Consider the following 26728-nt stretch of genomic DNA (forward strand, 5'->3'; position numbering starts at 1 on the left):
ACTACTGGCCTCTGACCAAGCCCAATTATAGGAACATGTAACTCTTAACGTAACCATTACTATCCATATCTGTGGGGAGTTTAAAGGACTTACTATGACCTTTAAGATCTGATTTGGGAACCAGCTCTTCAAGAAGCCATATATTTACATTTACATCTGCTGGGATTTAAGTTTCTGTTGTGAAGGTCTTCTCTGTCTCCTATTGATCAGCAGTATATTTGGTGGAACCATGGGGAAAATAATCTCAGATCTCAAACTTCTTGCTGGTGGTAGCTAGGCTTATTCCCATTTGTTTGCTTGGTAGAATTTTTTTGTTTTAGACTTTGATGTCCAAGATGGCTTGTTTTAGACATTTTAAATGATTTTTCTTTAAAATTCATCCCTGGTTCCATGTTATAAAAATCATAGTGAAACTTCCAGCTCACTATGTAATATTTACATTTGTCCAGTTAAAGTATTGAATCAATGTTGAATTTCTGGAATCTTATTGCAGTTCTGAGTAATTTGAAGGAAATGCTCACTCACTTTAACTCAGAAAACGCTTAAGGGCAGGGCAAAACAAACTTGCCTCACTATTCTCTCTATATTATTCACCACAATATGAACATGACATAAATAAGTGGCAACCATCCAAAATATTGTTTTAGTAATCACATGCTCAAAATATAACATTCGGTAAAAATAGCATGGCAATTATTTTAAAGCTTTTACATGCCCAAACCCCTTTTCTTGGTTTTTCTACAGCAATTTAAGATATGCTTACTATCCAAGAAGACATTTAATGCATAACTAATTAATCTATGAATGTTTAGCCATGAAGGTGCTGTTAAAGCTAAAACTGAAGGACAGCATAAAAAAAAATTGCCGTGACATTTCTGCATTTTTATGTACACTAATACCTTATTACCTTAATTTTTTCTGCCTCTTGGCTAATATGCAACCAATTCCATTATTACAGTTTTGCAGAAGATGTATTGAGGCTTGTGAATAATCAGTTCTGATGCAAGAATGATTGTAGAGATTATACAGCTACAGTGCAGGAAACAACATAGGAATAGATACAAAGATCAACCATGCAGGTTTTTTTTTTTTTGCATTTGTAGTCAAGCGAATCGGCTTAAGTTAGAAAAGTCAAGGAGTTTCTTCGTTCATTTTGGCTGAAAATGCAGTTCTAGCTCCCTTGCTTAACATTATCTTGCAAAGTAAACTAATATGCATGAAGTTTATGAGTTTATTCTTTATGTTTTTTTTAACTAGGGGACATGAGGAAAAGCACTTGTGCATTTAAGACGCCCTTTAGCTTATTTATTTATTTACTTACAAGACCTACATGGCTGCCCATCTCATACAATGACTCATAATAATCCATCAAACAAGTTCAAAACTAATATACCCTTTTTGCATGACATGTGAACAAGCCATGGTGGCTTAGTCAATAAGCTCTGTAAAAACAAGCAATGGCTTAGCAAGATGCAGGAACCCAAGTAAGGGTAGGGTATTCTTTTTTTTTATTGAAAAGTTTTATAAATGTTACAATATTATCCCATCCCCAACCTACCTCTAAACCCCCCTCCCCCTTCCCCACTTCCCAAAGATGATTACAGGGTTACAAATATATAATAATCCTAATCTAACTAACATTAACCAACTATATAAATAACCAAATACATAATGCACTTTAACCCGCCTATAATATAATTACAAACAATCTAAAAATATCCAACTTATACTAATACAATAATAATACCGTATAATATATATATATATATATATATATATATATATATATATATATATATATATATATATATATATATATATATATATATATATATATATATATATATATAAAATAACTAATAATAAAAAAGAAAAAAGAAAAATTTAAATTATAACAATCTAAAATTTACTCATAAGCTAAATGGAACTTTTTAGTCCCATATTTATTCTGAATATAATCTATCCATCTTCTCCAAACCAAAATGTATCTTTCTTGTGAATGATCCTTCAAATAAGCAGAAATCTTAGCCATTTCTGCTAAATTTGACACTTTTAAGCGTCCATTCCTCTATAGTAGGCAGGCAGTCCTTCTTCCAATATTGCCCTACCAATAACCTTGCAGGGTATTCTTGACATTTGAATAATCTAATGTTGAATCTTAAAGAAGTCTGCTCACCCATCAGTCTCTAACTCAGATCAATTGTGGATTCATTTATACAAAAATATTTTTAGTTCTCAAAACTTAATTCACATACATGATTCAAGTTCTTAAGTAAATTGGTGCATGGAAAATGCAGTAAACCTTTATAAACTTCATGCAAATTGCACCAATATCTGGTAAAGAAGTTTGACATTCTGTGTCTTCTTTTTCCTAGGGCTTTGAATATAGCCGCTGTGGAAATCCCACCCGTGACTGCTTGGAAAAGGCTGTGGCAGCACTAGATGGTGCCAAATACTGTGAGCTATCAATATTTTAATATGAGTAGTAATGATTATATTCTTGTATGAAGACTAGCTTCCTAGGAAAGCAACATCAATTTGAAACCTAGATATAATTACATCTGACATTGTGCAGGGGCATCATTTCATTTCATCTGTTTTGTTAAACCAAGTAGAAATCTTGTTCCGAGATATTGATATCTGTATTAATCCATGTCTCCAGACTTAATATAATGGCTAAAATGGTAGGTTGTACTTAAATCTCTTGAGTCAATTTATGGGGCAAAGCTTCTATTCCTAGCTAACAAACAGGCATTCAGAGTCACAGGTGATAGTACCTATTTGCTGTAAGGTTTAAATATATTGGAAAAAATATTTTATTAATTAATCAAATTTCATTTGCTTCTCTTTTTACTTCAGGTTTATCTTATGCTTCTGGATTAGCAGCAACTGTGAACATTGCACACTTACTGAAGGCAGGAGACACTGTTATTTGTACAGATGATGTCTATGGTGGTAAGTAGAGCAGCATGCGTTTTAAACATCTTTGAATGTAAACTTATGTTGGCGCACCAAAGTGATTGAAACCAATTTACTTAATGGTGACATAATGGTGACTGCATTATGAAGAACTACATGATGGTGAATGGCCACAATAGTTCAAATATCATTAGTGGATATGTTTTTATCACTTCAGATGCAATATATTTTAGACCAGCAGTCCCCAAGCTCTGGGCCACTGTCCACTATAGTGGGTGAGTGTGTGTGCATGCATAGCCCCATTCATGCGAGTGACTGGCTCACGCAACCCCACTTGGAGAGAGGTGGGCGCACAGGCCTGCAGCTCACACAAATGAAGCTGTGTGTTTGCCTGCACAAACATGTTTGTCCCTTGCACAAAACCATTCTCCCCCCCTTTCTCTCCCCCCCCCCCCCCCGCGGAAGGCCATCAACCTGGAAAGGTTAGGAAATGTAATAACAAGTTTTTACATTTTACAAGAAGCATTGCTGCTTCTGAACATTTTGAAAATTTTGCTCTTGTTACGTGTAAATTTGGGGAAAAAATTACTGAAAGCATTTATGGCAATATATTTACATGCTATTGAACCAAATAACGATGTTCTGAAACTCTTCTTCCAACTAACCTAGGTGTGAGAAATAGAATCTACTCTTAAGACTGGAATTAGGGTCCCACAAACTCCTCAGGAGCATGTGGGCCTTTGTGGAGGTAGTGCTTTTGAGGTGGGTCCAGGATAAAAGAAGTAAAATGAAAGGGTTTAGGGTCAGGTGACAAAAGAAGGGAAGAGATATGGAGCAGTGATTTACTCCAGAGCTGGGGGGGGGAGGGACAGACCAGAAACAGCCGGGCAGATGAGAGAGACCCCATTCTAAGGTCTCCATTTAATATTAGTCATTGGGTTCTGAATGTTACAATCGCTGAACACTTTGGCTGCTGAGTGCTCTTCCTGAAGGTTGCTCTTCTATGTCCCATTACATGTTTAAAGACTGGAGCATTCCTAGCAATCCACAGCATTATTTGCGCTATGTTTTATGAATGATCCAACTCAACTTCTCTGCAATTTTTCCATCTAGAAATTACAACAATTTTCTATGCGTTTTTTAACATAGGGAAGGCAATGCATTAAATGGGATAAGGCGCGAATTTGGACATAGAATGACAGAAATAAAGTTTTACTCTGAAGCTTTATCTTTGCTCTTGCAAGATAAATATCTTGTACTTAATAGGCAGGTATTGCAGACCTACATTTTAATTGGCTGAAGATGCAGACCATTACTTTTTAATGGGCAGCTCTGAACAGCTGACCTTTCTGCTACTTATGCATAGAATTTCTAGGACAGCAGCCAAGATCATTTCAGTCTTAAACAAAACAGGGTGTCCACTTACTTCACAGGGTTAGCCGTGTAATGTATGCCCCGCGTCAGAGCGTCTCACATAGCAATAGGAGAACGAAAACATGTTTCCTCAAAAGCAAGTAATATGTTGGATCAATGCCCCCAGCTACACTTTGCTTCCTTTTTTTTTGATCAAGTGAAGATACTAATAATCTCTTTTTCAAAGTGCCAAAAAATGTATACAGTGTAACAGCAAATTATGAATCTATATCAGAATTGTGTCGTTCCCCCCCCCCCCCCGCCGCCCCTTTAATTCCTTCTGGAACTCAATATAATAAGGCATTTTCAACACACATTGTGTGTAATGAAGGGGATTGGGATTTTTTTTTAAAGGGAGAATCCATCAGGAAAAGTTCACCTCCTTCTTAATATACTATTAAAAATGACCAAAGTTTCTTTAATGGTTTATTTACCATGTAACTAAGTATTATTGTGTTCTTTGGTGCTTCCCTCACTTTTCCTAGTTTTCTCAGTTAATCTTATTGCGAGGGTAAACATGTGTGGGTCAACTCATACTGTAAGCTTTCTAGAGTGCATTGGGAACTTTTTCCCAGAAAGCTTGTAAATAGGCTTGTAGCTTTGAAAATATTTTTTCTGGGAATGCTTGATGACACCATGGTATGCAGACTAGAGCATCTGATACTCTGTATTGGAACACAGTCAAGTTGATGAAAGATTCTCAGCAACTGTAAAGTTGTTTACAAAAGTTTCAGTAGTCCAAGTAGTTTTATACATAAATACACACACACACACACACACACACACACACACACACACACAAATATGCAGATTGCAATCCTAACTTTAGGACCCCAAAAGCTCTCTTTTAGGACTGTGGCCAAATATTTTGATTCCCTTTTGTGTTTTGAGTGTTTTAAGGCTTCTAGGTGCTCATGATGCTTGTTTCATCTCTTAAAATACTTGAATTCTCCCTTTGAAAAGGGGAATTTTTAGAGTGCAGCCCTTTATACGTGGAAAACAAAGCTTGGCACATTCCTTCGGACTATGGAAATTGCCCTCTCTGTTCTGCATATTGCACAATATTGCCAATTTTGGATGTTAAGAGACATGGCAGTTCCAGAAGAAACACATAACCCTTCTACAGGAGAGATTTCAAAATCTAGTCTGGTACTGGCTTTACCAAGTGGCATCCACCCTCCAGGATGTAAAATAAGCTTTCCTAGCATCTTCTCCTGAATTCTTGTTATGTGGAGATGGCTGTGGTTGAGTCCAGGATCTTTTATATATGGAAGCCACAGTTGATATTCTACTAACTGAGTATTTTTCTCTTTAGAGCAAGGTTTCCTCTGTGCTGCAGTCAGCAGAGTTCCTGCACTGAGCAACAGGGTAGCTCTTGAAACCTTGTTTAAAAGGCAGAGTAGAAATATGTTAATAGGATATTAATATAATAATTATTTTTGAGTTGGGCAGCCACTGCAGATAAGATCATCAACAGTGTTTAATATCAGTACTGTATGAAGTGCTGACAATGCTAGAGGCATCATTCTTTCCAAAAGAGTGAAATAATATATAAAGTTTAGTGGCACATTCTCCTAATGACATTAATACAGATAAGTCTCTTTCCACTCTAGGTACAAATAGATATTTTCGAAGAATTGCAACAGATATGGGTCTAAAGGCTGTTTTTGTTGACTGTACCAAACTGGAATGCCTTGAGGCTGCAATTACACCAGAGACCAAGGTAATAAAATAACATTCCCAGCATGACTATACGGCAGACTAGAATTTCCTGCAGTATATACAACGTTGAGTTTTATTGCCTTTTTTGCTAAACATGAAAGTCATCTATATCACATAACTCTGACCTTATACATAGGATTCAGTCTGCCTCCAGCCATCTACTTGGACTGGGTGAATTTATTTAGGGACAGAATGTTCAGAAGGACCATTTCCTACAGAGCTGTATGTACCTCTAGAAATGGCTACAGCTCATAGGTGTGGAACAGATGTTACTCTTCCAACTCTCAGGATCGGCTTCAAAGATTTTGTATCATGCATGAATAGGGTTTATGTTTGGCTACAACTGATCAGAGCAAAAATGTTGAAAGAGATTAAGGTGATAAGATGTAAGATGTTGAGACTCTAGAAAGAGTACAGAGAAGAGCAACAAAGATGATTAGGGGACTGGAGGCTAAAACATATGAGGAACGGTTGCTGGAATTGGGTATGTCTAGTCCAGTGGTGGCGAACCTATGGCACGCGTGCCAGAGGCAGCATGCAGAGCCCTCTCTCTAGGCATGTGCACTGTCACCCCAGCATAGAGTTCACCAGAGTAGCTTCCGCCTTCACTTTTCCTGTTTCCGGTCTTGCCCTCCTTCAGCGGTAGCAAGGCCTGTGGGGCGATGGCGGCTGTACAGGGCCTCCGTATTTCGGTGAAGGCAACCAAGCCGGAGCCCATGGAAGTGGAAGAGGGTGAGCTGTTTCTTCAGACTGGAGCCCCCGCTACCCCCTCACCTGTGCTATGGCATCAGCAGAGGAACTAGCCGTACTGGTAGGGCACTCCCTGAGGGAGCTGCTGGTGGTAATGAAGCCAGGGAAACGGGCCGGGGGGGGCTGCCTGTGCTGCTACCATGAGGCAAAGCCAGTGGGGGAAGGGGGATCGGACCCATGTGCCCCACTTCCTGGTATCCTGCCACAGCCATGATGCATTGCAGAAATTGGCCACAGCACCAGTGGGGCAGCGTGAGGCTGCAGCAGGACACTGGGAAATGGGTGCATGGGTCTGATCTCCTTTCGCCTCGTGGCAGCGGCACTGGCAGCTCCTCCACCCCATCCAGCCTGTTTCCCTGGCTCCGCACCGGCAGATGGAGACGGCGGTGAGGGGCTGGGGGTGTGTGCGGGATGATGCAGAGCGGCACTTGTGAGGGGTGTGCGGACGCCAGAGCCCACCTTCACCTGCCGTCACCCCCACCAGTGCAAGGATGGGCAGCACAGCTTCACTTCCAGAGCTGCTGCTGCTGGCCGGCCCTGGCAATGCAGGGATCACCGCTGCCACCTTCTCCTGCCCAGCCTGCCACGTAATAAAGCAGGCAGAACTGCAGCTGTCCCTCTCTTCAACCAATTGCCCGCTAACTCGCTGAGGTCCCACATGGCCGGATGCATCCCAGCATGGTTAGTTTCCTTCCTCCCCGTCCCATCCCTCCTGGCCTCACATGCTCTCCTTTTCCTGGGCACGACCCACTGCATCGCCACATTTTATTTGAGTGGGAAGTACAAGCTAAATCTGCAGATTGTACTGTATAAAACAAGATACACTTTTTGTTAGGTAGTTTTGACTTAATTGTGGTGTGGTTTCATAGGGCAATCCTAGTGCCTATAAGTAGCACATTTGCTGTAGAGGTTTTTGGGTGAAATAAGAGGAGGACAATTTCCTCCTCTTTGTTCTGCCTTAACCAAATTTTTTTATAAATCCAGAGGCTCTCTGTTATTTAATCTACTCTAGTTTTGATTCAGTGGCTTCTTCCATGCAGAATTGAAGGTTGTTGCCTGTTGGCTAGTAATGCAGTAGAACTGACACATGGATGATATCATCATGGGATGTACAGATAATTGGGGGTAACTAGTTGAAGGAGTTAAAACATAAAATTGGACGGTGTTACAAAATACATAGAATCTTATATGCAATATTAGAGCATGCACCTGTGGAAGACCACATATAACAAGCCAGGAACAAGAACCACTTTTTTCTAATTACTTTATTAGAATATATTCTGCACACCTGCACTTACTTATACCTACAGCGCACCTATAAAAAAGGAAGAAATTAAGAGAGAGGAATGGACAGAAAGTCCTTATCTGATCAGCTGGCAAACAAAGATTTCAGAGTTCTTTGATTTGAAAGGGATTGGGGGCCCTTTCCTCCCAAACTGTTTTTTTAAAGTGCTTCCTACACAATTCAACTGTGTTTCAGGATAACTATAGACAGAATTGAAATATTTAAAAGTTTCTAAATATATTGTCATGGTATCATTTGGGCTGACCAATATTAAATAATGAATTTCCTTCACTTTCCTAAACAGCTTAGGGAAGTAATAACAAAATAAGGGGTCTTGTGTGTGAAAAAAAGAAGGTTCTCAACATTATCTTATAGCATTTAAAGTCTTTCAAAAGTATTAATGAAAAAACAATACTATTCTTTAAAGTGGATACTTGCCAATAATATATATTTGATATCCTTCTCTTCCCAAACTAACAGCTTGTATGGATTGAAACTCCAACAAATCCAATGCTGAAAGTTGTTGACATTCAAGGATGTGCAAACATTGTTCATAAACACAAAGGAGTTATTTTAGTAGTAGACAATACTTTCATGTCTGCATATTTCCAGGTAAGTCAATTTTCATTGGTTTGCTTTAGCTGCTTTTATTAGTGTAGCACATCTCATCTATTAAATGCTTTTCATTATTTTACTTTTATGACTCCGATTCTCATTTTTACAAAGGGAAAAATAATGATAATACAACAGTCTAGTAAACATTGCGAAATGGTAGAAGTAGGATGTGAAATTGGATGCTCAAAATGTATTGATTAATAGGCTTCTAAAACCTTAGCTGCTGTAAACAGTGTACATAATGTACAATAAAACCATCATAATAATTACACAATTAGAATGTTATCACCAGCTGCAGCAATGCAAACAACTATGGAATGTAAACCCATAATAAGTGAGTATAATTTTCTAATAGCCCCAAGAGTCATTTTAAACATATTTGAATGTGAAAATGACTCTGATTGGCATCAAAAGGATTGTGCCTCAAACAATAGTTTGGGGGAAGGCATGGCATGTCACTACCAACTATGGTCACATGTTTCACCTCACATGGTAGAACATATCACAAAGGGCTCGTATGAAAAGTGTTTTTGGGGGGAGGGCAGATATTTGACTCTTTCAATAGAAACATCAGGAATCCCATTAATACTTGACTGTCTTTTACACAATGAAGCTGTAACTCTTAATTCACTTTGAGTCAATTCAATAAAGTCAAGTCAATTCCACTAGTCATACAATGGTGGATTTTGTTTCTGAATTAAGATACAGTGGTTGTGCTGAGGACCAAGAAATTTAGGATTGAAAGATGAAAGTGCAGATGTTCTAATTTAATATTTTATTGGAAAACAGGAAGCGTTGTCAGGACTGGTAATAACAGGGCTACATTGAGACAGCCTTTAGAAAATGAGATGGCAAGTGGAACAACTTTAACTCCATAGAATTAGAATTCTGACAATGCTGTGAATCTACTGTATCATCCAACCATTCTACAGCTAATCATTCCTAACACAGTAGCTAACATAATACAAATAATTCCACTAAGACAAAGTACTGCAGAGTGCAGAAAAGGATGAAATATATTTATTTGTTATATCAACTTATATAGACTTCCATCAATTTATATAGACTTCTGAAGAAGACTGGAAAGGGGAATCTGGAAATTGAGCACATTGTTGGGCAGGCGCCCCCCCCCCCACTTTCACAACATCTTGTCTGCTGTTATTTAAAAGAAATCAGTTTGGCATTTAAAAACTAGATATTGAGACACTGATATGTATGCAGGTACAAAAGGTATTTTGAGGCCGCTTCTTTTTTTACAGCCTAGACCAGCTCTTTCACTATAAAAGATGTAGCATCAACTTATTTATTGCTTGTATCATTTCTCCCCATTCACGCTATAAGCTCTTGATAGCTAGTCCTTTCAATTCACACATCTGATAGTAAAGGAAGGATGAAATAAAATAATTTATGCAAAGCATTGTAGAACTCTGTATGGTTGGGTTTGGATTGAAATTTGATCCTACGGTCAAATCAAACACTTGGTTGATAATAACGCTTTGATTTTCTTCAGCCCAGGCCTGCATATTGATACACCACTGATACACCAAATAGGAAAAGAGACAAACTGAACTCGAACTGAGAGCTGTATTTTCCCTTCCTTTCTCTTACTGTTTGTCCTTTCATAGTTGATACTCAAATTTCATTTCCCTTTAAACTTTTTCAGATTCACATCAATGAGATATCAGTGATAATTGGCCCTTTTCTCAATAGCCTAATCTCTGCATAGCAGGAATTGCTTGAAAGTTCTTTGCAGCATGCCTCAGTATTCATTGCAATTGCTGTTGATTTTCTCAACAGAAAATGAAATACACCTCTTATTTTGTTCTGTTGTAGCGTCCTTTGTCTTTAGGAGCAGATATTTGTATGTATTCAGCAACCAAGTACATGAATGGTAAGTAGTTACGCTTGCACGTTATATTGATTTTATTTTGTAGTAAGCAATAATAATAATGCTTTTTATATGTTCAAATCTTTTAAATACATGTTAGATCTTTATTGTATTCATCTTGAAAATGAAAGTGAAATTATATCCCTTATTATGTAATTCATAAACACATGATGTGTTTTCTAACATAGTGTTTGTAGTCAGTGCTTGTAGCTTACATTAATTTTCTTTAAATATGTTTAAATATATCTCAAATAGCTCAAGGTGAAACTATCTGAATATGTATCTTATTGGCATGGATATGTACAGTGTGTTTGTATTTTTAATATTTGCCCTGCGAATTGGAGAAGTGCTTGAAAACCATATTGTTTCTAATTGATCCAGGACTGACAGGGAATCTTTCTTCTGCTGTTCTGGCAATCTGGTAGTCGTTTGTGTCTCCTACATCCAACATTGTTTTAAAAAAAAATTCTCTTACCTTGCCTTAGAAAATCATGTCATTCCATGCCATTGCAAAATCACTGCAACCAAGTGTAAGTTTTAGCTCTCAGCTAATCAGCTTTAAAAAGATAAATACCACAAGCAGAAATCTAGTATCATGGTTTGAAATTTCATTAGAGTAACAGAAACGATACTGGCAATGGCACCTGTAAGTGGATGGACCCGTTTCCACGTCATATTTACCCAGGATTATTGTTAAGGAAACATTACAAGAAATAACACAACCACCTGGTTCTTTCCTCCGTGATGTCATAACCTAAGCTAATGTGAAGTGGGCTCTCTAGACTGTTGCTTTTCCCACTTGTTAGAACAAGTGTTAGAAGAAGGTCATAAGCAATCTAAAATCAAATGATGACTTTGCTCGCTGTTGTTTTCCAGACAAATAAAACCACAGCCCAATGTTTGGTTGTTATTCCAATTTACGATAACCACAGATGCTCATTAGTCTACTTGTGGCAGAAACCAGTTGTCAGGTGCAAGCATATTCTCTGCCTCATTGTCAACCTACTTGTGACATTTGAACATGCTCAGCCTGTAAATAGATCTGATCACTTGCCTCTTATATTTTCAGGACACAGTGATGTTGTAATGGGATTGGTTTCACTAAATAATGAAGAGCTTCATGAGAAACTCAGATTCTTGCAATATTGTGAGTACGAAGAGCAAACTCGAACGTGTGGGTTGCTGATTTTGTAAAGTAACTCTGCTTGACGTGCCCCTAGTGTTTTTAAAAAAATCTTTAGCAAAATTCATTCATTACCTGTTTAATCTACCCACCCTCAGTACAGAAAAGACACTGTATTAATTGGTGTTTTGTATTTTTCTGTATTTTTCTAACACTTTGTAGTTTGGGACACTTCGATGCTACTTGTTGGAAAAGATAAGACAATTGTAAGGAAAATCTAAACCTAAAGTTTATCTACAAAATAAGTACTGTTCCTTCAGTCAAAATAGATGTGACTCTGCAGACCTGTGCCTGGGGTTTCCTGTCAATTTTGTTTTGTATTTCAAAGTGGTTACAGAACATTCTCTTAAAAAAATAATCTGGGATAGGAATGCAAAATGTGTGAGAGTTAATCTTCCATTTCTGTATTTTCTTAATTAAAATTAGTTTCTATCTCCTAGGAGTCTACTGTTAGAGTCCACCCCATCCCTCAGTAGAACACAAGTCCACAGATTTCATCTGCTTTGAGCAAACTAATAATACTAATAATAATACTACTAATAGTAATAATGATTTGTTAAATGTGTTTGCCACTTATCTCACCATGGGGCTACTTTGGGCAGCTAGTCATATTGTGGCCCAAAAGCCAGTTTGGTCCAGTGGTTAAGGCACCAGACTAGAACCACGAGACTGTGAGTTCTAATCCTGCCTTAGACATAAAAACCAGCTGAGTGACATTCTGTCAGTCATTCTCCTTCAGCCCATCTTACAGGGTTATTGTGGAGAAAATAAGAGGAAGGTGTGTTGGATGTGTTTGAGGTATTTGTAAAAATAATGAAGGTGGGATTCAAATAAATTAGAAAATAGCTCCTCTTTCCCAGATTAGGGGACATCCAAAGCAAACTGGGACATCTGGTCATTTGTGACAGCCAATCCTTATGCTAATAAAAATACAATTATAACATATTAAATAAATAATATTTTAATGTATCAGCTACAACTGCCTAATTATAGGTTCTGCCTTCTATCATGTGTTTTTAGACCAAGCAGGATGTATGCGGAGGATAGAATAAATACTAGTAAAGCCATAATTCTGTTTCAGTTCTGATTCAATCCTTAGAACTGCTAACAGTCACAAGGTCACCAGAACATGCATTTTTGAATCAGAGCTTTTACTGTATGTTAATAAGAGCTCTGATTCAAAATGCATGTTCTAAATTTTGAATTCACGCTTTGAGTATTTGTTAAGTTGAAAAGCAGATTAACTATTTGGAAGACATCAATGTGGTTTATTCTGAATGTATAAATATATTTTGAAGAATCATCAAAATAGTGCTTGGTTAGTTCCATAAAATGTTTACTGCAAGGAGTCTCAGAATATGAATTGGGATCATCTGGAGGGTCACGAAGAACATGGGAGGGTCACAATAATTTTTAAACTCTTTTGCTAGTGAGTGGGAAGCACTCTCAAAGCACAAGCTGGATTTTGCTAGTCATTTTGCCTGCATCAGCCAGCAATGGGTGATTGTTGTGTTTCAAAGTCTGAGAAGCTCTGTAATATACTGATTCAAACTTGACTATTAAAAAATAATATATTACCAATACCAACGGAATGCTGAGTGGATCAAATTCATTTATTATTTTGGGTTGTTATTTTAACCTAGGGAATACTTTAGTTCTAACAAGTGGCATATTTGTTTGAAAAAAATGATAAAAAATGCAATATGCCAAAAAGAGAATTATCTTTTTCCTCCCTCTTATAGCCATTGGAGCAATTCCATCTCCTTTTGATTGCTACCTTTGCAACCGAGGTTTAAAGACTCTGCCAATCCGCATGAAACAGCATTTTCACAACGCGTTGACTGTGGCCCAATACCTTGAGTCAGATCCAAGGGTTGAAAAAGTCATCTTCCCTGGTATGTTGCCCTCAGATAACCTGGAAGTCTTTCTAGAAAGATTTTTATATTCCATCCCAGGCAAGACCTGATGAGCTACCTAACTAAAACTCCAATCTTTTACAATCATTTGTAAGCCTCCTTAAATTGATTTCTTCCATATATATTCCATAGTCATATCACTGCCTGCTGTATATCATCTTGATTCCATAAATCAATGGTTCCAGTTTTAAATTATACATATTCCTGAAGGGCTCCCTAGTGTTACTAAGCAAAAGTCATTATGAAGCATTGCCCCTTTCTCAATAGATTTTCTCTGAAGGGGAAAAGGAGGAAGGAATATTGGAGAAAGATGGAGGGACTGCAGATAGGTGAAATCATCATCTTGTAGATGCCCCCATATACTGTTGTTGGTAAGACCAGGCAATTAAACAAGAAAAGCCTCATCGGGAAACATCTACATATGTCAGCTACTGAATGTGCTTGTTTGAGTTAAAGTAATAATACAGGCTGCGTTGTTTGTATAATGTATGATTCATTGCAGGATTACAGTCACACCCACAATACGATCTGATGCAACGTCAGTGCACAGGCTGCCCAGGAATGATTTCCTTTTACATCAAAGGAAACCTTGAAAATGCTTCTCGATTCCTTAAAAACTTAAAGGTAAAACTTATCATTGTAGAGTGCTTTTAAAAGAGCCACATCGCTGTCTTGTGACTTTGTCAGGAGTTGTGTACTGTACTATGGTCCTTTCTTCCCTGCTGAAATCATTATGGATTTTGAGCATTTATAAGAACTCCCAAAATGTAACTAGCCCATGTAGTTATAGGAAGTGGCGCTAATGAAAGGGAATGGAATGAGTATATCCCTATGAATGGGAGTCAAGCAATGTGAGCCATGTAATAACCCTCTAGCAGCCTCTCTGCCATCTTCCTCCACAATTATGGAAAGCCAAACAGCTTTGGCTGATGTAACAGTGTTGTGCTGCTTTTGAAATCTGAAGGCACCAAGCTAGAAAAGGGAAGACTGAATTCATGAAAGACTGAATTAGCCATGAAAGCCAGCTAGGTGACTTTTGGCCAGTCACTCTCTCTCAGCTGAACCCACCTTGCAAGGTTGTTGTTATGTGATAATAGGTTGAGGAAGATGTATCGGACACAGTATGTTCAGGTGCCTTGGGTTATCTATAAAAAAAAGAAATAAAGGCAAAATTCAAATAAATAAATTATACATTTGACTTCAGAAGTCAATTCATTGATTTGTCAACATATATCATTGGAAAAACATTGACTTTTAAATATAGCTGTGCAGTCAAATCTCTTGGATATCTATTAGCTGTGCATTATTTATCTTGGTTTATAGCCACTGGTTGTAGCCAAATGTGATTTTGTCAGTAGCTGCATCCAAATTAATGTACATTTAATTAAAAGTTCTGTTTGTGACAATATTTGAGAATACTGCAAAAACATCCCAAGAATCAAGATCATGGAGGATGTGTATTCTAATTGGGACTGGAGCTGTAAGAATATACTAATAATTAGGATTTTGAGATTAAAGCATCATTTTATCGGAAGTACAATGTTTCCCAGTCTTTCTAACTTCCAGGTTTGTGGACTTCAACTCCCAGAATTTCCCAATTACTATGACTTGGCTGAATATTCTGAGAACAGAACTCCAGACACCTAGAAGTTGACAAGGTTGGGAATCACTGTTTTAGTCACTGGGTGGAGTGTGTGTATGATCCACATGTAATTTCCAGTCTTTCATTCATGTATACACACACACACACACACACACACACACACACACACACACAGAGAGAGAGAGAGAGAGAGAGAGAGAGAGAGAATGTATATGCCATTGATCTCACTATCCAGAATGCTTCTGGGTGGCATACAATAAAAATAAATATATAACAACAATTATAAACATGAGGACAGTTAAAATTACTAAAATGAAATAGTGATCTGCAGAGCACTCCTAGCTGACTAAGTTAATTCAGTTGACCACTGAAATTTGTCAACAAAAATAACTGATTTTCTGTGAGGCTAATGTTTTACTAAATTGAGAGTCTAATGTTCACTCACTACAAGGTTTGACCTTTAAACCTCCCCTTTCAAAGATTGATCCTTTTCAGTCTTACCCACCTTGTATTGTACTATTAGTTTAACTCGGGAGTCTGCAACAATGGACCCTTTATGACCTGTGGATTTCCGACTCCTAGAATTCCTGAATCAACCATGCTGGCTCTGGAATTCTGGGAGTTGGAAGTCCACAAGTTGTAAAGTTGCCACAGTTGTCCACCCTTGGTTTAACTCCTCGAAGCCAAAATACCAGTCTTAAAAGAGCAAGTCTTGCTTCTGCTCAATTCTTAGTCCCAGATCAAAGTGTTTTTATTGCCAATGTATGAATAAAAGTCAACTAACTGTTGAATCTTAGTTTCTCACACCAATCCGAGACAGTAACCTAACTTAGACAGCAGGCCCCTCTTTGTTTTCATGCCTGAGGTAATACATTATACAAACAACCCAGCCTTTTGTCTGAAGGCCACGCCAGCCTTGCTGGCCACTGAAACTCTGTTAAATAGCAGGATCTTACTGTTCTCCTGTGCAGGCATTGACAAGTTTATAGTGAAAGGGAATTTCATAGAGGAAGATCCCTGAAGATACTTGAGATCACTGTGTACTCTTGAAAATAACAGTACTAGCTAGGAACGTAATGTATGAGAGACTTCTGAGCCTTAAAAAATAAGCGGAAGAAATGGCCAGAATATCAGAGAGTGTTTTTGTGCTATCATTGTTTCCACACTTTTGCCTGCGCGGTAATATTTGCAAACAGCCTCTGCAGACAAAGCATTATTCTTCTATCAGATGAGGCCATTCCAATCTACAGGCAATGAAAGAACATCCTTTGCATTTGATGGACTTGTCCTGAATTGTGTTAGATTCTTATGGAATTTTAATTAAATTTGAATATGGCTTGCCTCTTTAAAAGAACTGATGTAAAGTTTTTTATGTATTTAATAGTTTATTTGTACCTTGCCCAGAGTCCCCCTGCGAGATGGGCGGTTTTCAAAAACTGATAAATAAAAAAATAAAACCCATTTTGATGGTTGACTGGGGTAAAAGTACGTTCTCTCTTAAATTTCTTAGGTTTCATTTTTTTTGGTTTCAGATTCCCAGAATTTATCCTCTGAAGTTAAAAGGCAATTTAGTATCTGTTACTGATATCAAATTTGGGTTTTCAAGAGAAGATGGCCTGGAATGAAAGGAAATTTGTGCCTTTTTTTTGATTGTGTTGCATTTCTTGCATCTCTGTTATTTATTTTGCAAAAACAGTTTCTGTTGTTTGCTTTGTCCATTTGCTTTTACTAGGCTAACACACAATTAAGTTTGCATAAGAGTACATTGCATGTCTTAAAATAAAATTTTTAATTAATATTATTTGAAATATGGTATAATTTTTATATTCCTTGTTCTAGCTTTTTACCCTCGCTGAAAGTCTGGGAGGATATGAAAGTCTAGCAGAGCATCCGTAAGTAAATTTTTCTGGCACCTCGTAATAAAAGTATTTCACTGATATTTATCAAAATATTTGATACTTTAATATTCACTGTGTGTGTTCCAACTAAACAATATGAGTTTGCTTATATCACCTTTGCAAAGTTTACTTGGAAACTGTATCTTCTTTCTTGTTCACTTTTATGGATGTTACTCTTCCATAAGTCTCATCTTTTCTGTGATAAACACTACCATTGTTCAAATATCTAAATCACTGTTCTGAACTCTAGTGACTTTAAGATATAGGGAACTCAGTTCCTGCAATTCCATAACTAGCATTGCCAATTTTGAAAAACACTGATCTGAAGAAAATCAGAGAAGTACAAATAGCAAAGCCTTGTAAAAGTTAGGTTACAGGGATGATATCCCACTCCGAATATTGATGGAGGTAAATAGGTCCTATGCTTCAATATATTTTACATCAAGACCTAGGCATTTTATGATCCCTGGGCCATATCCGGCCCTTGGCTGTCACTGTTTGGCTCATGTGAGGTCAATCAGGAATTAGAAATCAAATGTAAATAAGATATAACATGTATTCTTACTAGTTGCAACTAATCAAAACCATATAATTTACTACTTTTTTTAATAAAGCAATAAAGTTAATATTAAGCAGAATTAAATTTGGCCTGTTGGTTCAGCTGTTCAAAACAGTTCCAGTTTCTCATATGGCCCCTTGGGGAAATTAATAGTCCACCCCTGCTTTACATGCTTATTCAAATAATACAATGGATTGAAAATAATAACCTTGGTACAAGGATTCATGCTTGAAACTCAATGCTAGCCACAGCAATTTATGTAGAATCCCTTCTTGCATAATTTTAGTCACACTCGCCCACATGGCAGTAGCTACTTACCTCCCTGTTGGTCTGGGAGTTGCGACTTCCTACCGGCTTCCTCACTGACTCTTCTGGGAAGTCGGTAGGAAGTTGCTTCAAATAATGACTATGGGATTTGATTAAAAATGGGAACCAGGACTGCAGGGATTGTACCCTTTAGCAGTGGAAATTTCAGTCACAATTGCCCCCATAAGTTGAGAACTACTTAGACTCACCTGTATCCTTTTTCCAACATTCACATTTTATTGCCATCTATGTTTCAGTTCTGAATAAGTACATTTGCTGTTTAGAATTTTTATTTGATATGTGCTTATATTTAAACATAGTACAGTACAAGATATAGTTTTACTGGTAAGTAACATAATATTTTTTATTATTTATGACATACATTTTAAAAATCCTAGTAGAACCTATACTAAATAACATTTAGTCCAATATGTTGAATGTTATTTTTTTATAAGTGCCTTTTTCATATTCACTGCTATTTCTTTTACCCTATCTTTCTGAAAAAAAACATGTCACAATATTTTATATTAATTTTCAGGGAAGTGTAAGCTAAGTTTTTGATTATATTAATACTCACCGGTAATCAATACTCTGTGCTGACAAATATCAGCTTCAGTATCTTGTTATCTCTACTTGTCAGACTTCCCAATCTCGGTGCCTTCCAAATGTGTCAGATTATAACTTTCATTAGCCATAATGTTGATTACAGATAGTCCTTGCCTTATGATGACTATTGAGATTCAAGTTCTATTTAAGTCATAAAGTGAGTCATCACATGACCAGACCCAAATTTATGTACATTTTTACCATGGTTGTTAAGCAAATCATCGCAGTGGTTAAGCAAGGCATGTTATCTGGCTTCCCCAATTGATGTTATGTCAACTTCTGAACCAAGCCAGGCAGAAGCCATCTTTGTTGTTCTGAGTTGCCACAAATTGGGACAATCTTACAATCTCATGGGAACCAAGGTCATTCCTACAGGTGTGGGAAGGAGGAGTGGAGAAACCCACTAACTACTTTAATTGGATAACATGATCTAGAGCAGGGGTCCCCAACCCCGGTCTTTGGACCAGCACCGCTCTGCAGCATGCCAGCAAGTGGGCTGCACAAATAAGCAAAGCTCCATCCTCTGGATGCAGACAGTATTCAAAAAGAGCCTTGGTGGAGCAGTGGGCTAATGCCTCCTTAAAGTAACACCAACTGCCTGCAATTAGTGCAGGTTCGCATCCCACCAGGCTCAAGGTTGACTCAGCCTTCCATCCTTCCGAGTTAGGTAAAATGAGGACCCAGATTGTTGGGGGCAATTAAGCTGACTTTGTAATAATGCCGCTTGGGGGAGGCAAAAGCCCTAATAAGCAGGCATATATATAGAATGAAGGCTACTGCTAAGCTTGTAAGCCGCCCTGAGTCTTCGGAGAAGGGCGGGATATAAATGGAATTAAAATAAAATAAATAAATAAATAAATAAAACCACATCCCTTCTGGTCCGCAGAAAAACCTTTCTCCATGGCACCGGTCCCTGGTGCCCAAAAGGTTAGGGACCTCTGATCTAGAGCACAGCAGAGGAGAGGGGGTTACAGTGGCGTAGCGTGGGTTGTCAGCACCCGGGGCAAGGCAAGTAATTTGCACCCCCTAACCCACGCTCAGCGCTGCGCTGGGCGGCCGCTGCACTGTCCCTCCCCCAGATAGTCCCTCGCTCTCTCTCCGCACCGCACCGCACGCCTGGCACCCCCCTCCATAGTGGGCGGCGACCCGGCGGCTCGGATCGGATTCGCACAGCCAGCACTGCAGTGAGAGAGAGTGAGTGAGCCAGGCAGGGGCAGAGAGCTGCGAGTGCGAGCGCGCCCCCCCAGATGTTGCGCCCGGTGCTCCCGGCCCCCCCTGCACCCCCCACGCTACACCACTGGGGGGTTATTACTTTTAGTTACTTTGAATCTCTGGGGAAAACTTTAGAGTTGGTTTCAGTTTTGACTGTGCCAATAATAGGTGTCCAATAAACATGTGTTTTGAGGAGACTTCAAGCCTCGGAATTTTGTTTTACTTGGTTGCATTAGTTGGAAACTTGACATATTGCTTGTCGGAAACCTGCTGGGAAGCTCACAAACTGTGATCACATGACCATAGCATGCTGCAATGACAGCGGAGGAGGTAGATTGGTGCAGTTTGCAGACTATTATGGGGGAGCACTTTTTCAGTCTATAATACTCAGTAATTGATTATATATGCTTTTATATAATCATATACGTTCTAGTCCTGCTTTAGGCTCAAAGCCAGCTTGATGATGTTAATCCAGTCACTTTTTCTCAGCCCTAGGAAGGAGACAATGGCAAACCACTTCCAAAAAAAACCCTTGCAGAGAACATTTTAAACTGGGATTTCTTCTTTCTCCTTCCATAGATCATTATATCTGTTAGTATCCCCAAGATTAAAAACCTATTTAAATCCCAGTGTTTAGCCTATGCACACATACCTTTGATTTCAAATGCAGCTTGCTCTAGTGTTAAGACTCTCTTAATAGCGGTTGTGTAAAAATGGTTTACTATTGGAAGAATAGCTCTTCTGTTTTCAATTGCCTAAAGTGTTTCTTTCAGACAATGTAATTTGGCATTTTCCTATCTCAATTTGCTGCCTTCCAGGTGTATAGGGAATAGCTAGAATTGTGGAGGTTGCATCACAATAAATCTGAAGGATGTTCCACAATGCCAGCCCATGGATATGATCTGAATTCTCTTTTTTTCTGAATTCAGAAAAAAAAATACTTTCTTTCTGCCTTCTGTCTAGCTAGCTAATTATACTGCCAATCTTACCAAAGGTGACTTTTGCAAATAGATTGATAATAGAAGCCGGTATCTTACTTTTTGTATACACTTTTCTACATTTTGCTGTATTTTCTGGTGTTAGCTGGTATGTTTCCCTTATTTATAATTCTGCACTCACAGACTATTTATTCTTTTCCAGAGCAATCATGACTCATGCCTCAGTTCCAAAAGAAGACCGAGAGGTCCTTGGAATATCAGATACTTTAATTCGCATATCTATTGGATTGGAAGATTCAGAAGATTTACTAGAAGATTTGGACCAAGCTCTGAAAGCAGCAGTAAGTCACTTCATACTGTATTCACCATATAATGCACCAAGTCTTTTATTAATTCCTTATAATTCTTCTATATTTTCAGGAAAAATAGGATTTTTTAAATAATTCTGATATTCCTTTGGCCAAATAAGTTGAAAATATAGCACATTTATTTCATCAAGATGTACAGCTGCTTTAATTTGCATGTAAACACTTGATTTCATTTTCTTCCTAATCACTTTTACTTATTAGACTCCTGATTATTTGGGTACTGTTTAATTTAATTTTTAATTTAAATTTTTCTGCTGCTGCCGGCATCAAATGCCCTTCGCCCAGTGCGCTCCCACAGGGAGGGTCTGCTCAGGGTTCCGCCGGTGAGAGATTGCCGGCGGGTGACACCCAGGGATAGGGCCTTCTCAGTGGGAGCGCCTGCCCTCTGGAACCAGCTGCCGGTGGAGCTGAGAACTGCCCCCGACCTCCGATCATTCCGCCGGGGCCTGAAGACCTGGCTCTTTGAGCTCTCGGGCCCAGGCTGAGGAGAAATTTTTAATTGGGGTTTTAATTGTGTACAGGGTCAATTTAATATTTTTTAATTTGGTTTTAACTTTTGTATGTTGGATTTTTAAATTCCCTGTAAACCGCCCTGAGTCCTCAGGGAAAGGGCGGTATATAAATGTAACTAAATAAATAAATAAATAAATAAATTATATCTATATTTTCAGTTATTAATGACAATGCCAAATGGCTAGGAAAATGTAATTGCTTGTGGGATTCCCAAAGACATCTTTTTCTTTGCGAATCACATACAGAACAAAATATTGAATTTAAGAATTCTTTTATTTAATTCTTTTATTTATTTAATGCTGGCAACATTATACGTTGTTTCACCATTACGCAAAATTCACCTTGTGAAAACTATAATGATGAAATTCTAAAACAAAAAATCGATTCTGCCTTTATATGAGCCAAAGACAGTGCAGAATAGCAAATCCTTTTTCTAGCTCCTTGCCTATAGAAAGGATAACTGTCCAATTATCACGGAATAGGATATATGCTGAGAAGGAGAGCAAGAAATGCAGGTAGTCCTCAAATTACAATCATTCATTTAGTAACTGTTCAAAGTCACAATGTAACTGAAAAAAGTGACACTACTGGTCCTTGCACTTATAACCTTCACAGCATCGCCACAGTTGTGTAATCAAAATTTAGGTGCTTGTTAACTAGCATATATTTAATGCCAATTCCAGTGTCCTGGGGTCCTGGGATCATTATTTGTGACCTTTCCAACTGGCTTTGGACAAGCAAAGTCAACAGGGGAAGCCAGATTCATTTAACAACTGCACGATTCACTTAATAACTGCAGTGATTCACTTAACAACTCTGGCAAAAAAGATGGTAAAATTGGGCACAGCTCACTTAACAACTGCCTTGTTTAGCATCAGAATTCTGGTCTCATTTATGGTCATACGTTGAGGATAACCTGAAGTATTGTAATCATCTAGAGGAGGAGTGTAGTGCAAGAAGAACATTTTTGTTACTTAAAACAGGAGTCCCCAACCTGTGGGTTGTGTCAGCCTATGGGTCACTGGGTGGTGTGAATGGCAGGCCGGTGCACACAGCCCCACTTGCATGAGTGTCACCAGAAGCGTTGTGGGCATTTGTGGTCCCACTCACGTGAGTGTCACCAGGAGTGTCACGGGTGTTTGCAGCCCCATTTGTGTGAGCATCGCCAGGAGCATTGTGGGCATTTGCAGCCCAACTCACGCAAGCGTCACTGGGAGTGTCATGGGCATTTGTGGTCCCACTCGTGTGAGCGTAGCCACAAGCATTGTGGACGTTTACGGCCCCACACATGAGCATCACTGCAAGCATCACAGGTGTTTGCGGCCCCACATGCACAAGCACTGAAAGTCCCACTCATGTGAGCACTGGCTGTGCATGTGCATGAGCACATGCATTTGTTTACACACACACCCCGCACAAAACATCTCTTCTTTCCTCTCCTCCTCCCCCTCCCCCGCTCCAGACTGCCAACCTCAAAAGGTTGGGGAACTCTGATTTAAAAGATAAAGAGGCCCAAAGAATAGGATGATATGCATTCTGGGGACATAATGCTGAAAACCTAAAATTGGAATAAACATTTTTTAAAATAAACATTCTTTTTACTTGATAAGCAGTGATAGTCTGCATAGTGCATATAATAATTAAGGTGTTAAATACAAATATGGGAGAATCAGGTTACAGTTCTCATGGAACTAGCTGGATGACTTTTGGTCAGTAACACCCTCTCAGCCCTAATCTGTGTCAGGGTCTTCAGCAAGCAAGCTGAAAAACAAACAACCCCTCCTCTCATTATTACATAATACATAAATAGCTTTGCTGTGTGAACTGCACATACACAATACCAAACATGTGGCCCCTTTGAACAAGAAGAACAAATACTAAGAACAACAGCTTGCAAACCAGCCAGAATTACTTTGATGTTTATAGTTGCTTGTAAAGATTGTCCGCTTCATTATTCCATTAGATTATAGTTCTTTTAATGTGGCAACTTGCCTCTGAAAGCCTAAATGTTCTGCAATCCTTTTTGTGTTCCAAATGTCCCTTTTGACAATTGGAAAAAAAAACCTTAATTGATAACAATTTCACTTGTTTCTCTTTCTACAGATTCCTGATTATAGAATCCGTAACTAGGGGTCTTAAACTTAAAATTGCAATTGATTAATTTGCAAAGTAATGGAAGGAAGATCAACTGACTGCTCAGTCCTTCATGAATTTCCATTGGATTTGATTTATGGAAAATGGAGAAAACATTATGGGTACATTATGGATATCCTCAGCTCACTGAATCTGCAAAGACTTTCAAATGGACTGTTTCTTAGTTATTTGTTTCTTTTAATTTTAAGAATCAAAATATCTACTTTTACTACTGCAGTAGCTCTCAGATTACCATGATTCACATTCAGGATTATGTGTTTGTAATTGCTTGATAATATCTATCTTTACTCAGCGTATGCTGATGTAATGTGGGGCTAAGCTAAGCTGCAAATCAGAGCTACAGCTTCAGAATGCATATGAAGACCTTTAAAGATTATAAAGTGCATAAATATTATGCAACAGCTTTCAAACTAGTGCTATGTCAGCACATCAGATTCCCCGTTTGCTATTTGCTCGTGATGGTTACAGACTAGTACAGAAATGAATGGAAGCAAACTTAAGTTCTGAAAATGTGAGTCTGATAAAATGCTTAATGACCAGATCTGTTATTTGTCTTTACTGTGCAATACTAAAAAATGAAGCAAAATTAATTACACAATATCATATGTGTTACTCTTTTTAAAAAAGTATTGAATTTGATTTGATGTCTCTTTTGATTTAGCATATTTAATTATATGTTTGATTATATTTCTTGTCTTGAAGGTCTGAAATTCTTGGTAAGTTAATTATTTGAGATTATGTACTGTTTCCATAAGCAATACTACTAATATATTGATTTTAGGTCCAATTTACTTGAGAGTTGTTTAGAAAAAAGGTGTAGAAATCTAAACTTTATAGTTGCAGAATATTGTTCTATGTGCTTGGCCTTGTTGTCTTAGTTCTCTTATACTCAATCCTTTAACAAATCTTGTGATAAGGTATTGGGAAGTTAGATATTAAAATATGGAATTAAATCAACAATTGGGATAATTTCTAATCTCCTTGTGTTTATTAAATTGCACTCTGTCTTGTCAAAAATCTCTGCAAGATTCTGATTATTCAGAATCCATAGTGTGGTCCTCAGCTGCAGAGGTCTTGCAGAACCGAGCTATGAATTGAATCTATAGCTCAGTTCTCAGCTGCACAGGCCTTCCGGAAAGGTCTGTGACTGAGAAATGCAGGCATGGCTGCAGAAGACGCAGCAGAAGAAGAGGACCGGTGAGGGAAGGCCTGGCTGCAAGGTAAGTGGGTGCAGGATGCGTGGGGCAGATACCCCTGTTGTTGTTAGCTGCGAAGTCGTGTCTGACCCATCGCGACCCTATGGACAACGTTCTTCCAGGCCTTCCTGTCCTCTACCATCTTCTGGAGTCCATTTAAGCTCACGCCTACTGCTTCAGTGACTCCATCCAGCCACCTCATTCTCTGTCGTCCCCTTCTTCTATTGCCCTCAATCTTTCCCAGCATTAGGCTCTTCCCATTAGGTGGCCAAAGTATTTGAGTTTTAGCTTCAGGATCTGGCCTTCTAAAGAGCAGTCAGGGTTGATCTCCTCTAGGACTGACCAGTTTGATCGCCTTGCAGTCCAAGGGACTCGCAGGAATCTTCTCCAGCACCATAGTTCAAAGGCCTCAATTCTTTGGCGCTCAGCCTTTTTTATGGTCCAACTTTCACTGCCATACATTGCAACTGGGAAGACCATAGCCTTGACTATATGCACTTTTGTTGACAGGGTGATGTCTCTGCTTTTTAGTGTGCTGTCTAGATTTGCCATGGCTTTCCTCCCGAGGAGCAAGCGTCTTTTAATTTCTTGACTACAGTCCCCATCTGCAGTGATCTTGGAGCCCAGGAAAATAAAATCTGTCACTACCTCCATTTCTTCCCCATGATACCCCTACCCCTGCCCTAGCGTGATTTTTAGGTGTGTGCCTAGGGCTTATTTTGGGGGTAGGGCTTATATTAGGTGCACTCCCAAAAATCAAGCTGGGTTTATTTTTGGAGTAGGCCTTACTTCGGGAACATATGGTATGATATCCCCTCATATCCATTTCATCCTAGGCTGCCCCTCTTCAGAAATGCCCTTCCCATGGTTAAACTGCCCCCCCTCCTTGAAATGCTGAGCATTTTTTAAAGCAGTTTACTGGTGGCCTGAATCTGTTAACTGACCGTATTCTCTTGCAACAGGCATATTTGGGATGCTGGTGAGCTGGAATGAAATTAACAAGAGTTTGCCATTTTTTCCTTTTAGCCATGGGAATCACAAGAACGCTGAACAAATGGTGTCACCCTATCCAGACTACTAGTGGACGGATGAAATGCTGTGTTTGCACAGCATTGCTTTATCTGGCTAATGAATTAGCTTATTCAGCAATTCATCTTGTTAAATAATGTAGCCAGTTTGAGTTTTTATACCACACACTAATTTATCAACACAAAATAAAACCAAGCAGCTGCAAGGCCCTTAACTGAGCTGGTTGAACATATACATTTCCACTTACATTTTAGAAGTGTGTGTATTTGAATGTTTCCCATATAAAATAACGTACTTGAAGGATGTTGATTGACTTTTGAGTGTCACAAAATATTACTCTGGATTTGATTTATTCCAATTTCTGAAGAAGCTAGGATTTTCAACTTCAACATTAGATAGAGAAGCAAGGATACAGAATTACCTCTTTCTTCCCAATATTCTCTCTTTTTTCTAGAACAGGCTGCCCTGGGGTGGATGGACAAAGGAGGAAAATAGCTGATGTTCTGGCTTATTGTATACTTTACTGTTCCAACTACTAAATTCAATATCCTAACACATTCTACCCCTTCATGGATTACTGCCTTGTCGTGGCGAAGGGGCTTGCGTAAGTCAATGAAGCTATGAGCTATGCCGTGCAGGGCCACCCAAGACAGAA

At 38.5% G+C, this 26728-nt stretch overlaps 1 protein-coding gene across 1 annotated transcript in view; it reads left to right on the forward strand.

Annotated features, from left to right (window-relative positions):
* The window catches only part of CTH (cystathionine gamma-lyase), a 28007-nt gene extending 2581 nt beyond the window's left edge, over nucleotides 1-25426 (forward strand). The window contains exons 2-12 of the mRNA XM_081324139.1: nucleotides 2376-2457; nucleotides 2860-2955; nucleotides 5946-6055; nucleotides 8570-8701; nucleotides 10538-10595; nucleotides 11662-11739; nucleotides 13518-13670; nucleotides 14194-14315; nucleotides 17134-17186; nucleotides 21016-21154; nucleotides 23798-25426. Of these exons, the coding sequence (XP_081180265.1) occupies nucleotides 2376-2457; nucleotides 2860-2955; nucleotides 5946-6055; nucleotides 8570-8701; nucleotides 10538-10595; nucleotides 11662-11739; nucleotides 13518-13670; nucleotides 14194-14315; nucleotides 17134-17186; nucleotides 21016-21154; nucleotides 23798-23824 (1050 nt within the window). The 3' untranslated portion in view covers nucleotides 23825-25426. The remainder of the gene's footprint in view (nucleotides 1-2375; nucleotides 2458-2859; nucleotides 2956-5945; nucleotides 6056-8569; nucleotides 8702-10537; nucleotides 10596-11661; nucleotides 11740-13517; nucleotides 13671-14193; nucleotides 14316-17133; nucleotides 17187-21015; nucleotides 21155-23797) is intronic.
* Nucleotides 25427-26728: the final 1302 nt, after the last annotated feature.

This window comes from Vipera berus (assembly GCF_964194415.1).
Source record: "Vipera berus genome assembly, chromosome: 3".
Classification (NCBI taxonomy): domain Eukaryota; kingdom Metazoa; phylum Chordata; class Lepidosauria; order Squamata; family Viperidae; genus Vipera; species Vipera berus.